The 15683-nt window shown below is 42.9% G+C and overlaps 1 protein-coding gene across 4 annotated transcripts in view; it reads right to left on the reverse strand.

Annotated features, from left to right (window-relative positions):
* The window catches only part of nrp2a (neuropilin 2a), a 54579-nt gene that overhangs the window by 16324 nt on the left and 22572 nt on the right, over positions 1-15683 (reverse strand). For all 4 annotated transcript variants that reach the window (XR_007138463.1, XM_027176365.2, XM_047803319.1 and 1 more), the window contains exons 4-10: positions 10175-10405; positions 7757-7912; positions 7233-7402; positions 6668-6823; positions 1275-1419; positions 571-920; positions 107-251 (exon numbers count right to left, since the gene is read on the reverse strand). Coding sequence is in view for 3 of the 4 variants with exons in the window: in XM_027176365.2 (XP_027032166.2) it covers positions 107-251; positions 571-920; positions 1275-1419; positions 6668-6823; positions 7233-7402; positions 7757-7912; positions 10175-10405 (1353 nt within the window). In the remaining variant the exon portion in view is untranslated. The remainder of the gene's footprint in view (positions 1-106; positions 252-570; positions 921-1274; positions 1420-6667; positions 6824-7232; positions 7403-7756; positions 7913-10174; positions 10406-15683) is intronic.

A 15683-nucleotide genomic window follows, 5' to 3' on the forward strand; every position in this document is an offset into this window, starting at 1 on the left:
ATTATCAAATAGGCCACGCCTACCCGATGACGCAATATCTGTTACGCTGTACCGAAATCCCTGGAAATAAGTGCCTGTCTTAGCTTGGTCTCCTCTAGCGTCCTACCTGGAAGGCTGCATCCCAAAACCTCGATCCTCATGCCGATGCCACCGGGAGACCAGCGTTCAGGGTAAATCCTGACAAACCGAGCAAGGAGCTCCTCGAACCGCCGCAACTCGGGCATGTCAAAATGTACGTTGCCTTCAAAAATCTAAAATAAATAAATAAATAAATAAATAAATAAATAAATAAACCAGCCAGCACAGGAGAAATAAATCGTTTTAATTTATTAAATAAAATAAATAAATAAAATAAAATTGCATTTTTTATTCCATATCATTAAAATTTACATTTAATAAATAAAACAATTTGGTTAAAAAAAAGTCATCTATAAATATGTATTTTTATTCATTTCAACTGTTTGTGGTTGAATTTAAAAAGGCTTTAAGCTAACACACACACACACACACACACACACACACACACACACACACACACACACACACACACGCACACACACACAAACTAACCTTAGGCATGCTGGTTTTGCTGTCTATCACAAAGTTCCAGTCTTTTCCGTTCATGCTGTAGGCCAGGCGGTACTTTCGTACAAAGGCCCGGTTTTCGGAGCTCGTTCCTCCGTCTCCGCCTCTCGCTCCCTGAGTGATGAGACCGCTCACCGTCTTGGCTTTTCCCAGGTCCACTTGGAGCCACTCCTCTCCGGCCAGTGGCTGCGGAGGGGCAGGGAACCAGCCGGACCTGCTAGCCACCAGACGCGCGGTGCTCGGAGCCCAGTGGAGATCTCGGACCGAGGACGAAGTGATCTGCGAGTCAGGAAGCTGGCCAGAAAGCAGGCCCTGGAGCTCGGAGCATGGAGCGTCTGGGAATAGACGGATATGTGAATGATAATCAATTCCGTGTGGAATCACATCCAAGTAAGCTCTGGTTCAAAAGAAATTTGACTCTGAGTCGACTCATTCAGAGCGGAATCAGTTTTTCCAGAAGATTTCACTTCCTGCAGGAAGTGAGTCGATTCAGAGTCAAATTATTTTCTTCAATTGGAAGGTGACCGAGAACCACCCGAGTGAGACCGTATCAGACCCCGAACCTGCCTAAAGACCCGGAGAAAGCATTGAGGTTCAGTTCAAATATCCTACACAAAGAATATTGGAAAGCGCTTTTAGGGTTTTAGTGATTCGCTGATTTAGACCCGGACACACATACAGGCACTCACCTGTGATCTGGCAGCCGTAGAGCTCGAAGCGTAAAGCGATACCATTCTTCCACGTCTGGGGTCTGATGCGGACGAATCGGGCCAGAGTGGGCTGAGGGATGCGATTCAGAACCACTTCCGATGGGTCGGTGTTTGCGTGGAATATCTGTAATAAACAACCAGAAAAAAATCCCACAAGGTTAGCTTAACATCCGGTCAGCTTGGGTTTACAAAACACGAGATCTTCCTCCTTACTCATGTGGAATACAAAAACAGGATTTAATGTGTTTTGGTGTCGTAGTGACTCGTTTCCTGTGTGTGAATCAGTCACTGTGCGTGTATACAATAGAGTTTATTAATAAAACACTCATCACCCGTTTGACTCGGCGTAACATCTGACTCCATCGTTTCCCCGAAGGTGTTTCAGATATTTCTGAATACTTCTGTAAGGGTTTTCACGGATGAAAGAATTCCTGCAAGAAACTCTGCATAATCCTGCGCGCTTCGTGTGAATTTTTGTACGGCTTTTTGAATCCGCTTTATCTTCACTTTCCTCCTTTCACCATGAGAAACGATAAGACTGAGATAAGACTCCTGAATCAGGGAAGCGAGAGGCGATAAGGGGAAAGTTCCCATGAAGAAATAAAACAGCACGCTGTTCACTTTACCAGGTATTACATCATGGAATGGAACGATGGAGCAAAAATATTAAAGATTATTAATATGAAATAGTGCAAGATTATAGAAATGAAAAGGATTCGGAATAAGGGAATAAAATTAGGACGTAAACAAGATGAAAAGTGTAGAGTATAATAAGGTGTGGGGTTTGAAAATGACGTAAATAACAGAATATTTGTCTCAGAAATATTCATTCATTCATTCATTCCTTTTCTAACGCTTATCCGAACTACCTCGGGTCACGGGGAGCCTGTGCCTATCTCTGGCGTCATCGGGCATCGAGGCAGGATACACCCTGGACGGAGTGCCAACCCATCACAGGGCACACACACACTCTCATTCACTCACACACACAAACACTACGGACAATTTTCCAGAGATGCCAATCAACCTACCATGCATGTCTTTGGACCGGGGGAGGAAACCGGAGTACCCGGAGGAAACCCCCGAGGCACGGGGAGAACATGCAAACTCCACACACACACAAGGTGGAGGCGGGAATCGAACCCCCGACCCTGGAGGTGTGACGCAAACGTGCTAACCGCTAAGTCAGAAATATTAATAAAATGAAAAAAAATTGTCTTATTGAAAATAAGTGTAACAATAAAAGCACGAGTAAGATCATAAAATAATGAGAAGAACTGAAAGACTCAGAAACAAGAGAAGAAGAACGAAATAATGTGTAAGTGCTTTAAAATATGAATACTAAACAGATCAGTTGAAAAAAAATCTATTATAATTTTTTTTAAAAATTATCGTAAATAAAGAGCATGTGGTGTCGCAGATAACGCTGACGGTTTGGGGAAATGAAACCGAAACTTAATACAGCTTAAACACAGAAGACTTGGATTACTGAAAGCCATTGTGCTCTTCTTTACTTCCCCTGAAGCTCACTGATTCCAGCTAAATCTTCATCCTGCCCTTTCACTTGCACCAATAGGCCTAATTACTGGGGTCAAAGGTTAACTAGTAAGAAAAACAAGACCTGGGAAGCTCAGGGGTTCGTGTATGAGAGCGAGTTTTCTACAGAAATGAGAGATTAGGTTTAAATGTTCAAGAAAATTCTGCATGAATAAAATCGTTAAATACTTGAAATAAAAATATCTGCTTCACTTCATCCCCGTGACCCGAGCGCACACGTGAATTTCCTGAAGATCCAAAAAAAAAACCAGGTTTTCTTTCTTTTTATTCACTTTAGTGATGATCTCGTGCCTTGGACATGGATGCTACTTAGCCGCATTTTACATAACGGCTAATTCTCTGCTAACATATTGTCTAAGAGCGAAATGTGAACAAATGAATCCTGTGAGAAATGCACATTTTTTTTTTTTGGCGGTTGTCAAGTCATTGCTAAAAATCTGCCTGGCGACAGCATGTACACGGTCATCTGTCCGTTCAAACGGACTAGAACGACTAGAACAAGTTGAATAATTCACACTGCCGTGTCATCCTCTGGTCATAATATAATAACGACACCGTCGTGCCATCAGATTTCTAAAAAATATCTAACACCTTAAGACAAGGAGACATCAGGTCAGTTTGTAATTGGTCACAGCAGAAGTCTATTGTGAGGTCATTTACCACAGTACTGTATCGCCTCATCACCTAACCCTAATCAGACCTTACTAACGATGGCCGGTTCGTGAACGAATCGTTCTTTTTAGTGAATTGTATGAACCGGTTCACCAAATCGGACTGATTCGTTCTAAACAGTTCGCGTCTTGAGTTTTTGTAAGTTGATGAAGATTAGTTTATTAACTTTATATCTTTAAGACACGTAAAACATCCATGTTTGCACATCGATGCCTGTACTGCGTGTTTTAGTTGTAAAAACTTACATGTAAGAAACGTATTCAACTAAAGTTATGATTACAAAGAACTTTTGGAATGTGTTAAATCGATCGTATTAATTAATATCTGCCGGCAACGGGATGACGGAATTGGTGTCACTACGTCATCGTGAATGACGTCATTATGTCAGGACGTAAAAGAACCGGTGAACTGGATTTTTGAACTGGCCCGTTAAATCGAACTGTCCGAAAGAACCGGTTCGCGGAAAAGAACCGGACTTCCCATCACTAGACCTTACCAGATGCTAAACCCATTAGCCAGTTAGCAAAGAAAAGTTAGCTGGCTAATATTTATTCGGCCGCTAAACTTCAACGTGCTAGCTACAAGTTTATGTACAGCACAAGTTTATGTACAGTAAGGCACGCTGCTAATCTTGTTACGTAGGTTAGCACAAGCTAAAGGGAAGAAAAAGGGGAATATCAAATGAAAAGCTGGAGAATAAGATTCAGAAGATTTATACGTTTTTCTTTCACTGCTTTCATCTGATCGGTAACGAACAGCCAGGACATGAAATCTGATCGAATTATTACCTTGAATTTGTTCAAAATTATTTCAAAACCTGTACAAAGCATAATGTACCACACCGAGGAGGCGGGGCTTACTTTCTGGAGAGCATTCGATTGGTCGAACACGGGACTGGTACAGAATGAGTCATCAGACCTGTTTATAATTTTATCTGAGGTAGCACACTTAAAGTACGCAGATAAAACGCCTCAAAAAACAGGAAATAAAACTTTCATTTTGTTGTTGAGACTAAAAATGGAAAATATGAGGAAGAAAAAAAAGGAAGGTCGGTGCAGATGGTTTGGGTTTTTGCTCAGGCTTTCTCCAATTTCTTATGCTGAATTTAATGAGCCCAGAGGGAGACATGCGCCGAGTCGATCTGGTCAAGACATTATTTTGGGCTGACATTCTTTTCATCCTCTTTCTCTCTTCTCCTCACTTTCCATCTTCGCTCGGATGAAGATGTCGAGCTGGTTTCAGTTGGCCGCTTGCCAGAGTCATGCAGATGAGAAATTGGGTCTGTGTGTGTGTGTATGTGAGAACAAGCGCACACACACACACACACACACACACACACACACACATATACATAGATATCTCATATATTCATGTACTCTGTGCAGAACTGCATTTCTCTTGGAGCTTTGTGTCACCAAGGGTAAAAAACGACAATAACCCTCTCCATTACTCTAGCTTCATACTTCCGCACTCTGGCAGAGCGACTGAGGAGAGAGATGAAATTGCTTTGTATGCTTTTTTTCTTTCTCCAGGCTCGAGCGTGTGACAGACAAATTGCTTGCCTCGTAAGATGGATTTATAGGGATTTTCGATAATAATCGGTACGAGGGAGCTCGTAGGTGCAAACAATTCGTTGCCTTTTGCAGGTCTGATCACCTGCTCAGCTGTAAATGGAAGTCTACGATTGCTTCCCTGGTATTGTGTGTCTGTCCTGAGAATTTCCCATTCTGGAGACGGGCTAGTAAATTCAACAGTAAGAGAGGGACGAGCATCCGGTGACTTGTTAACTGTTGTGAAGCTTAGTGTGGAGCACGATAAAGATCGTTTCATGGTCCACTTGCCTTCACGTTCTCTAAAATCGTTCAGAGAATCTCCTTTTAAAATTCACTGACGTACCATTTAACAGTCACTACGTGACAGGATGTAATTTATATATATATACGTTAATAGGCTGTGCTGGATCAAGTGCTATTCTTTCCACTGGTTAGTAATGAGACTGTTATCCGAACTTCTTGGGTCACGGGGAGCCTGTGCCTATCTCAGGCGTCATCGGGCATCGAGGCAGGATACACCCTGGACGGAGTGCCAACCCATCACAGGGCACACACACACTCTCATTCACACACACTCACACACTACGGACAATTTTCCAGAGATGCCAATCAACCTACCATGCATGTCTTTCGAGGGAGGAAACCGGAGTACCCGGAGGAAACCCCCGATGCATGGGAAGAACATGCAAACTCCACACACACAAGGCAGAGGCAGGAATCGAACCCTGGAGGTGTGAGGCGAACGTGCTAACCACTAATCATGCAGCAGTATGTTTGCCATATACTAATCTCCGGCTTCTTCAGTTTGCATTTTCCACGCTCTCTCTCCCTCTCTCTTTTTTTTGTTTTAATTAATTAATTAATTAATTTTTTAAGGATTCAAGGCTTTTAAATGATCCAAATCCAAATTTTACAAAACCCAATCCTGATAGTTAGGTTTTCATAGCTACCATTCCAATGCCAGTGATAAGATTCTAAACCTGAACACAGACAAAGCATCCTGTCCCACACGTGGGGTCCCTTCAAGCCCAGGTGCACGTGTGACCGGTCGTGCAGGTGTGTTTATGGCCGTTAGTGCACAGGCGTGACGAATGGCCTTTAAAGATAAGAGCTCACAAAGGGCCGTGTTGTTCCCAGGTTGCCAGATATCCGTCTCTCAACCTGTTCCCATGTCACTTTCTCTGCCGACAGATCAATGCGGTAGACTGAGGTCACGGCCCCCAGCAGTCATTACGGCTCAGGCCGCCTCAATTAAATCCAGAACCTTGACTTCCTTTGGGGAAACATAGTTTCTTTTCTACATCTAGTATTGAAATATGACACAAACGTGGACAAGTATTGGTTATGTAGTTTAAAAATCAGTTCATTATATCACAATAAAAGTTATTATGTAAAAAAATAAATAAATAATCCTTTATTCATTCTGCTAGGCAAACACGTTCATTTCACTTTGGTTCCCAAAAGTAAAAGTACAGCATCCACACCCTAGACCCCGTCTGGTTCTCATTGTAACGATGAGCGGTTCCTTTGGCTCTGACATGACCTGCAGGTTTCAAGAGCAAAGATGAAAAGGAGCTTTGCTTTGCTTACCTTATGGTTCTTGCCATGCCGATACATCATCCAGTCTTCTCCATTTGTGCTGACTTCCAGCTTGAAGGTGGTGACGTAGTAAGACTTCTGTGTCTCCTTTGAGATGGCTCCCTGTGTGGCGATGCCTGTTAGAACCTTCAGGAAATGCAGGTCCACCTGAGAGAAAGGGCATCAGTGACAAAAAAAAATGAATGAGAGAGCGGCTTTCTTTTTATTTCTGCCCTCGTTTTTCTTTCTTTTCCTACTTTTCCTCTTTATTATTTATTTATGTGCCTACAAGTTTATTCTGAACCAATACAAACAAAACGTGAGGATTCCCAGGTCCAGGCACCGTCATTGCTCTGGCATAGAGACAAAAATTCCAAGCACAGAGGAATGCAGGGACCTGAAATCGATGGTGCTGGAGAAAATTGCTAAGCATGTATTTTTAAAGAGTGCCCTCATCCATCACACAGCGGTTAGAGATGTAGCAGGGTTCTCCACGCATCACCACTCCCAGGAGAGACAACAAACGCAGGGCTCAGGAAGCGTGGCAGAGGCTTAATGGTGTTTGTGTGATAATAACCTGAATGTACTCCTTGTTGCTGTCTTCTGCAGGTGTCCAGGCATTGTCCTCGTTGTTGAGACGGGCCATGCGAGGAAGCCAGCGGCCATCGTAGAACGAAGACGAGGCGGAAATCTGCTCATCTGAGATCTTTCCTGATTCCATGCCAAACACAGTGTTGCAGTGGAAGCCTGGGGACGAGACACAAAGGTAAGGAACGTTTTTTTTTCTTTTCCACCTGTGAGATGTGGTGAATGAGGTGCCACAGTCGAAATGACAGGTGAGGTCGAGATTATGTTACCGCTGAAGACAAGAGACAATAGAAAGCAAGGGAGAAAGTGAGGGAGGAAGCGAGTGAAGGTTTGCCTTCAGAGCTATTAAGTGAAACGGAAAGATGCTGACCTGTAAAAACAGAGACGAAACTAATAAATGATGCACAGCATCACTCAGATTCTTTAAATTCTGCAGGTAGTTCTATTAAACAGTGCATTTCTACGGAATAAATCACTCCATAAAAGAAAACGCCGCAAACTCATCACACTTACTGTCAGTAACGTCTTTGCGAGTCATGTTGTAGCGTGCAGAGAAGCCGTCTTTTGCCACCGCCATGTCGGTGTGAAAGGACAGAGACAGGAGACCCGTGGAGGACACGATCTCCGGAGGGATCTTCATGCCACAATATCGCCCAATAAGTGGTGAAACTGTGGGGGAAAGGTTTAAGAGTCAATTCCGCTCTGCTCTGAACTGAAGATCCACATTAAGTCCCAGTAGATCCACTGATCCACTAATGGAATAAATCTGTTGGATCAAACTACATTGTAATACATTAAAAAGGTCTATGCATGACATTAAAAGTTTTTATCACTTCCCCAAGACGGCAGTAAATTCCAATCCACTTGCATTCACGAGATTCTAGTTAACATATTCTATAATTAGGTCCTCAATCTTAGCCTGTCTTGAGGAGAGGGAAAAGCTTGAAAGCTTTAAACGAAAGAAATAAGGCTTAATCAGCCAGTGGTGTTTATAATTAATGGTACACGCTCTTTTCTATATGGTCCAAAACACCCTGCTAATACAAAAGAAAATTACTTCTTATTGATTTGGTTATAAAGTCAGGTCTTATTAGCTTTCACACTGCAAAAGAACTGATTACAGATCTCCTTATAGGGACCAAGCAGAGATGGACAAGTTATAAATTAGCTAGCCCATCGATTCCTGTATATAGTGTGCTCATATTTTTTGGGTGTACATGCTAACGCAAAATTAACCTCGATGTACAAGTTGTCGAGTTTATTGCATTAATGTTGACTCAGAATCCTGGTAAGGGAAGGACATGTGGAAAAATTAGGCAATATTGCTCGCTTGGTGGACAAAGAATTGTCAGGTCATCGTATTAGCTTTGTAGTTGGTCTCAAGGGATTTGGTCAACAATGGCATCAGGTCTACAGTGATGTCTTTACCTCAACAGGTTCCTTGTTAACGGGTAGCGCGATTGCAAGGTGGCAAGGTGGATTTCCAAGCTGACAGCTGCCCCATGTGACCATAATCCTGTACGGAAGATTGACGTCTCAAAGCTAAACTCACTATTGAACATGGGAGTAATTTCTGGAATACCCTCAGCTATGAATTTGTTTCCTTAAGATAGGAAATGACACATGACTAGACATCCATCCTCCCTGCATTAGGTTCCTTTTCCCTTTCCGAACAAGAGCTCCTCCACATCATTGTCTCTTTTTTTTTGGTAGAACGGAAAATGGAAATGCAGTCAGCTGTTTCAAGAAGCAACTTGTACCTGACAATTTGGACCACCATCAGTTTACGTTATCGGTTGTTGAGACTTGTTGAGATGCCAAAGTGGCTGGTTGGTGTGTCATGTCTATCACCCTGATATAAAATGTAAAGCTTCCTGCCCACACATATTATTATACCTTCTGTGAAATCTCCATAAATAAAACCACAGCAATTCATGAACCATTCTGACACCCACATGCCTGCCTCATTTAACACCAGCACAAACATCTCCTGCTCCTTATCTCTGGCCTCTAAACGAAAAGATAAATCACTCTTTACTTCCAAAGAAGGAAGTGTTTCCTCAGATAAGAATGGCCTGAGGTGGGAGAGAGCACACAAAGGGGAGTGACTTTAGCAGGTGGTGCAGAAGAAACGGGAAATAAGTCATCGAGGAAGTTTCTGGCCCGGTGGAGGTGTCAGTACTTGCGGTGAGCCGGCATTCCTGAGACCTTGAGCTAAAGCGAACACTTGAGAACCACTCGGAAGTCTGTAGATCACATAGTGTGAGTCAAGAGGTTCAGAATCTGCAGAAAGTCCCTGAATATTGTAAAGTCCCTGGAGCTATTAATGTTTGATTCTGAACATAAATGTGTTCAGCGAAAAACAAGCCTTTCAAGTACACGGTAAACTGGTAATGCAATTATTCTGGGGATTTGGTGATGATTTGGTGTTAGGTGTTAACTTAACCTAGGTGTTAATCTTCCTAATATACATTTTAGTTCAATCATCCATGAATGTCAACATTTGGATTGGCAAAACAAGCCTTTCAAGCATCGGACCCTTGTACAGACAATTTTTACCTCAGAAATGGGGCTCGGAAAATATCTCAAGATTTGTTGGTTGTGTTTTTGCTGATCGCCGATCATAATAATAGATTCTGAATATGGAAATGCTTATTATGGATACTTCTGTATTCTGGTGCCTTTTCTGAAGAATATTTACCTCAGTAGAATGAAATTTCTAAAATCCAGGTACATATTCGGTGACATTTTCTTAGTCTAACTTAATCATGTAATAGTTTCTGGATTCACAAATGCTTATGTTTTAGATCATTCTGGTCTGTGAGCAAACCTTTCAAGCATGGTGACCTATAACCGGGAACATTTTTGGCAGCTCTCGAGCTAATCCATCATCATCTCTACACCAGCTATGGTATTCATTCAGGAGCTCACCCTGGGGCAGTCCATCCCACACTTCCAGCCAGTCGTATTTGCACTCGGCCTCAGTCATCAGCAAGGGGTCGTTCTCCAGGTCGAAGGTCTTGAAGGTGAGGGTGACCTCTGTCTGAGCTGGGGCGATGATGATGTAGGAGCATTCCAGGTTGTGAGGGTACTTGTCCGGGAAGTCAGGTGACTCGATCACGCCAGTCGGTGCTGTGAAGTTCTGGAAACAGTGTTCTGAACCTGGAAGGCAAAGAAAAGTGAAAACATAAACATGTAGAACTGCCTCAATAACAATAAATGGAAGAGGAGATTAATATCTGATGCTAGATGGCCTCGACTACTTTTCCCCATTTAGCTGGTTCTAATCTGAACTCATCAAGATTTTCCTGCTTGAAAACTTGCTTTCTGTCACGGTACGTGGCCGTTGTTTTGAATTCAGTCATGTAAAATAAAATCCAGTAATTCCTGTTCATTTTAGACAAGAATATAGTCAACATCCATTAAGTGAAAGTGACGTGACGTACGGCTAAGTACGGTGACCCATACTCAGAATTCGTTCTCTGCATTTAACCCATCCAAAGTGCACACACACAGCAGTGAACGCACACACACACCGTGGACACACACCCGGAGCAGTGGGCAGACATTTATGCCGCAGCGCCCAGGGAGCGGTTGGGGGGGTTCGGTGCCTTGCTCAAGGGCACCTCATCGTGGCCTAACTTTAGGGTTAGGAGTCAGACTCTCTAATCATTAGGTCACGACTTCCCCCATTAATATTAGCTATATTTATTAGAGGTTCTTTAAAATTTTACACGTTTTAGACACAATTTTTGACCAAAATTGGATGTCAGTAATTTTGTGAGCAAATCGACCGAAATTTTCAGCTATGTGGAAAAGTTTCATAATCTCCATGAGAAACACAAGACGAGAGTTTTATTTAAAATATTTCATTTTTCTGCTTTTATTTTTGCCTGTAACCTGTTTATTTGTCTCGATTTAAACACGCATCTTATGTGAGGTGTTGTTTTGTGTAAATTATTCAGCAATGAAAGCAATACAACACACTGTAGCTGAAACAGGCAGAAAAACAGATCATTATTCTCTGCACATTTCACAAGCTCGCTCTGAATAAAATGCCACACGAGTGAAGTGTGACGTGTTGTGGTTTTTTTTCTTGGCCTTTGAGAGTTTGCGAGAATTTCTCTTTTGGTTGTACTCCTGTTCGGCGTACAGAGCGAAGGGGAAAACAACAAAACTTAATGGGAGCGAGAGAGAGAGGGAGGGACAGAGGGAGGGAGCAGGCATGAAGTGAGAGTGAAAGAGAAAACAGGAAGGCTTAATGAGAGAGAACGAGAGATCAGGAGGCAGAGACGAACAATAAAACAAACAAGACGAAACTGGAGGCTGAGGGAGTCTGTGTCTCATCAGTTATGTAAATTTATGCACCCTGAGCTCTGGCAGCTGAACGGCCCATACATGCTTCCCAGAATGCCTTGCTTTCACCTAGTGATGCAGAACACGTCCTTCATTACTCTGTTGCGTATATGGACATCTGCGTCTACGGCGAGTACGCTGTGCGCCGTGACATCGCGACGTCGCTCATCCCGCTGTCTTTCCGTATCGCTGTTTACTCGTTCGTTGTCTAATTGTTTGTTTATTTATTTATTTCCCATATGGTGTTATGCCAGAGCTCTCTCCTTTCCCTTTAGTACTGAGTGGGAAGTGTGCTTGCCCGCCCATGCGTTAGAATACATAATCACGCTCTCACACACGAAAGCTAGCTCGGTCAGTATGTCCACACACACAAACACACACACTTTTCATGCCTAATACAGTTCTCACAACAATTTACAAATGATTCAGATTTAATTTCCCGTCCTCACGTTATGTTATAGCAGCTATATACAGTCGCTCCCTCACCAGCGTCTCCTCAGCATATTATATATCGGTGATAAAAGTGATAGCACAATCTCCTCTGACCTTCTGACCAATCAAAATAGAGAATTCAGTTTTTCTGTATTTTATGCAAATGATAATCTACTGTTTAGTGAATACATCTTAGTAGTTATCCACATGCTTAATTATGTACATGTGTGGGTTTTATTCCCTTCTATTTAATGGGACAGAACATGCCAGACTGTGATCCCCTCCAGAATTAGGCCATCCTGTCAAAAAAATCTTCCTTTCTTACCCCATTTCTCTCTTTGCCTCCTGCCTTTGACCTCGCTGCGCATGCCAGCATCGTGAGACGACACCATACGTGTGTGCATGAGCTCATTAGTGCATGTTTATGAACATGCTATAATGTGCATGTTTACTCCTCAGGCCCAGGACAGGCCTCCTTCTGCTCCTGGCAGAGTGAGTGACAGTTTGGGAGGCGTGGCTAAAGAATCAGCTAGTTTTTGGTGTGTCTGTGAGCTCCCAGCGCATTCCAACCGACAGAAGTTTTATAGCTGTTTACTGGGAAAAGGCGCCGCAACAACATCCCACCAAACCACGAACACATCTTTGTTACTATTCGGACATTTTTATCGCTATAATAAGTGAAAATAATTACTGTGTTACGTTTGTAGAGTTTAAATCCCTGATTCCATTATCAAGAATCTAGTTCAGGTTCCTACAGCGATACACTCTCTTTATTAACTTTCTATTTCAGACAATTGCTAAAATAAATGGCTGTTTATTCAGTTTTAGTTCAAACAGCTTGCACTCTTGTCAATATTCATTCATTCATTCATTTTCTACCGCTTTATCCAAACTTCTCGGGTCACATCTCAGGCGTCATCGGGCATCGAGGCAGGATACACCCTGGATGGAGTGCCAACCCATCACAGGGCACACACACACACTCATTCACTCACACACTGACACACTACGAACAATTTTCCAGAGATGCCAATCAACCTACCATGCATGTCTTTGGACCGGGGGAGGAATCCGGAGGAAACCCCCGAGGCACGGGGAGAACATGCAAACTCCACACACACAAGGCGGAGGCGGGAATCGAACCCCCCGTCCCTGGAGGTGTGAGGCGAACATGCTAACCACTAAGCCACCGTGACCCCACGGATCTCAATATCATACGCGGATTTCGAAAATATTTAAAAATGTGAACTAAATGAAATTTTCTAAATAAAGGATGAACTGGAATGTGTATTAATTGTATGTGCAGATTTTTCCAGAATGTGTAGAATTCTCAGTATCGTGGTCTCGGTAGTTCATTGTTAGTAATTTCAAATCAGCCCGATGATTTTTACACTTTAGTAAATAAAAAGGCCTAAAAGTTCGAAAATCTGTTCGAGACTTATGCTCGCTCAATGCCTGACCCAGAATATCGGGTGACACATATAGCACATGGCACACTTCTGACGTCCCTGGAGTATATTAACTTGCCTTAGTGAACATACAACTTTGGGCAGATGAAAGAACAGGGGCAGATGTTAGTTCATACTTAATGCTTTCCATCACCAATGAGTAGGAAAGGAATTTCCCTTGTGTGCAGGTAAGGAAACCAAAAGGCCGAGCAGTCCAAGGTGGTTGTTGTTAAAGTGGCAGTGAAAAGCATTGGGTGAAAAACACCGCCTCTGGGAGGGGGGTGGGAGCGGATGGTGGAGTACCATCATATGTTCTTTGTATGTGATGACACTCATGTTCTGGCCATGCCAACAGGCGTAAAGATGGAAGTCTTCCGATCAAACCATGGCAACAGTGTCACGATCACGTCACGGAGGGTGGGGCAGCATCGCTGTGGCAAGCACTCACGGAAGAGGGTTAAAATCTGGTGTGATGGAACTAGGGCAGAAAATGGGGAGCATTAAGGGAGGGCAGGGTTTTCTTCTGGGGTGGGGGTGCTGAGGAACTCTGGGGCAGGGGTCTGTATGGAGGGGCGTACAATCCTGCGTAGGATGGAAGGTTTTAGGCGAGAGAGATGAGTAATGTAGGTCACAAATAAACAAGATTAGTCTGGCTATTGGGTGACAGGTTAAATTCTTGAATGCTTTTAATTATTGCCTTCCCTGAGCTTTCAGAAGTCAGTGGGGAATTTTCTTAACCTAATTTTCTTCCAATATCTGCCAATTTCCATTTGCTACCGAAGGCAAAATAGTTAGAAAATCTGGGCAGGTCAAATCCAGTAAAGTATATTTATTTATTTATGAATTACATTAAAAAAAAAGTGAGGTATCAAAGTGCAGCTACATTACATCAAGGTAAAAACAAAAACTGTAGGAGAGCACATTAATGATAGAACATGATACACAACACCGGGAAAATGCTAAAACACACAATTCCCCTTAAAATAACTAAGGCATTTCACATATTAGGTATGACATTGAATCGGAATACTTTATAATCCATATCACATAAATAATATGTCCATTATTCAATGGATGATGTTTTCTAAACAGATAAAGATGGTGTACTTTATATTCAAGCTTGTCAGATGGGTTCACGAGGCATCCGACTGATGCTGGAGCAGTTCTGAAGCTGAGAGGATGAACAGTGACCACAATCAGCATTTCAACATGACAGAATCATTACTACCTGTCTGGTCAGCCGACTTTCTTGTTTATTTTTTGGGGAATAAAAACACCTATAGATGAAACCTTCTGTAAACTCGAGTGACCTGAGAATACTGGTTTAGACCATTCATTCATTTTCTACCGCTTATCCGAAACCTCGGGTCACGGGGAGCCTGTGCCTATCTCAGGCGTCATCGGGCATCGAGGCAGGATACACCCTGGACGGAGTGCCAACCCATCACAGGGCACACACACACACACTCTCATTCACTCACACACTCACACACTATGGACAATTTTCCAGAGATGCCAATCAACCTACCATGCATGTCTTTGGACCGGGGGAGGAAACCGGAGTACCCGGAGGAAACCCCCAAGGCACGGGGAGAACTTGCAAACTCCACACACACAAGGTGGAGGCGGGAATCGAACCCCCAACCCTGGAGGTGTGAAGCGAACATGCTAACCATTAAGCCGCCGTGCCCCCTGGTTTAGACCAATACCCACTTTTTGCTTTAAATCTGATTACAGATATGGATATTTTCGAACAGATGCAGATAGTCCTCTGTAATCCACATCTGATCCTGATAGTTCTTTGTTGATAGGTATAAGAATGCACATTATCTTGTCAAGCTTTTCTGCCACTTAGCCAAGGTAGAATGGCACCAAAATACTCTTGGCAGTAGGCGTGAACACACTGATCCTGTCTGTCTGACCAAATCGTTGTGTGCGTCGGTCTAAAATGACGACTAAATTTGAGAGGAATAGAAATAGAAATAATCTTCTGTGTTTTGGTGTCATTAGACCTGGATCAGTGCTAGGGTCATAAACCACAGTCAAACGTTCGGCTTCCTGCAAAAGGATGCAGCCAATTTGCACAAGATCTGAGGTCCCCGTTTTGACGGGAAAATGTCAGCTCAAACTAGGGTTGAACAGAAAAAGTGGTTCGGATCATAGCTTAGAAGTAAACAGCTATAATGATGGATACAATTGCCTTG

Source organism: Tachysurus fulvidraco, chromosome 18 (genome assembly GCF_022655615.1).
Source record: "Tachysurus fulvidraco isolate hzauxx_2018 chromosome 18, HZAU_PFXX_2.0, whole genome shotgun sequence".
In the NCBI taxonomy this organism is placed as follows: domain Eukaryota; kingdom Metazoa; phylum Chordata; class Actinopteri; order Siluriformes; family Bagridae; genus Tachysurus; species Tachysurus fulvidraco.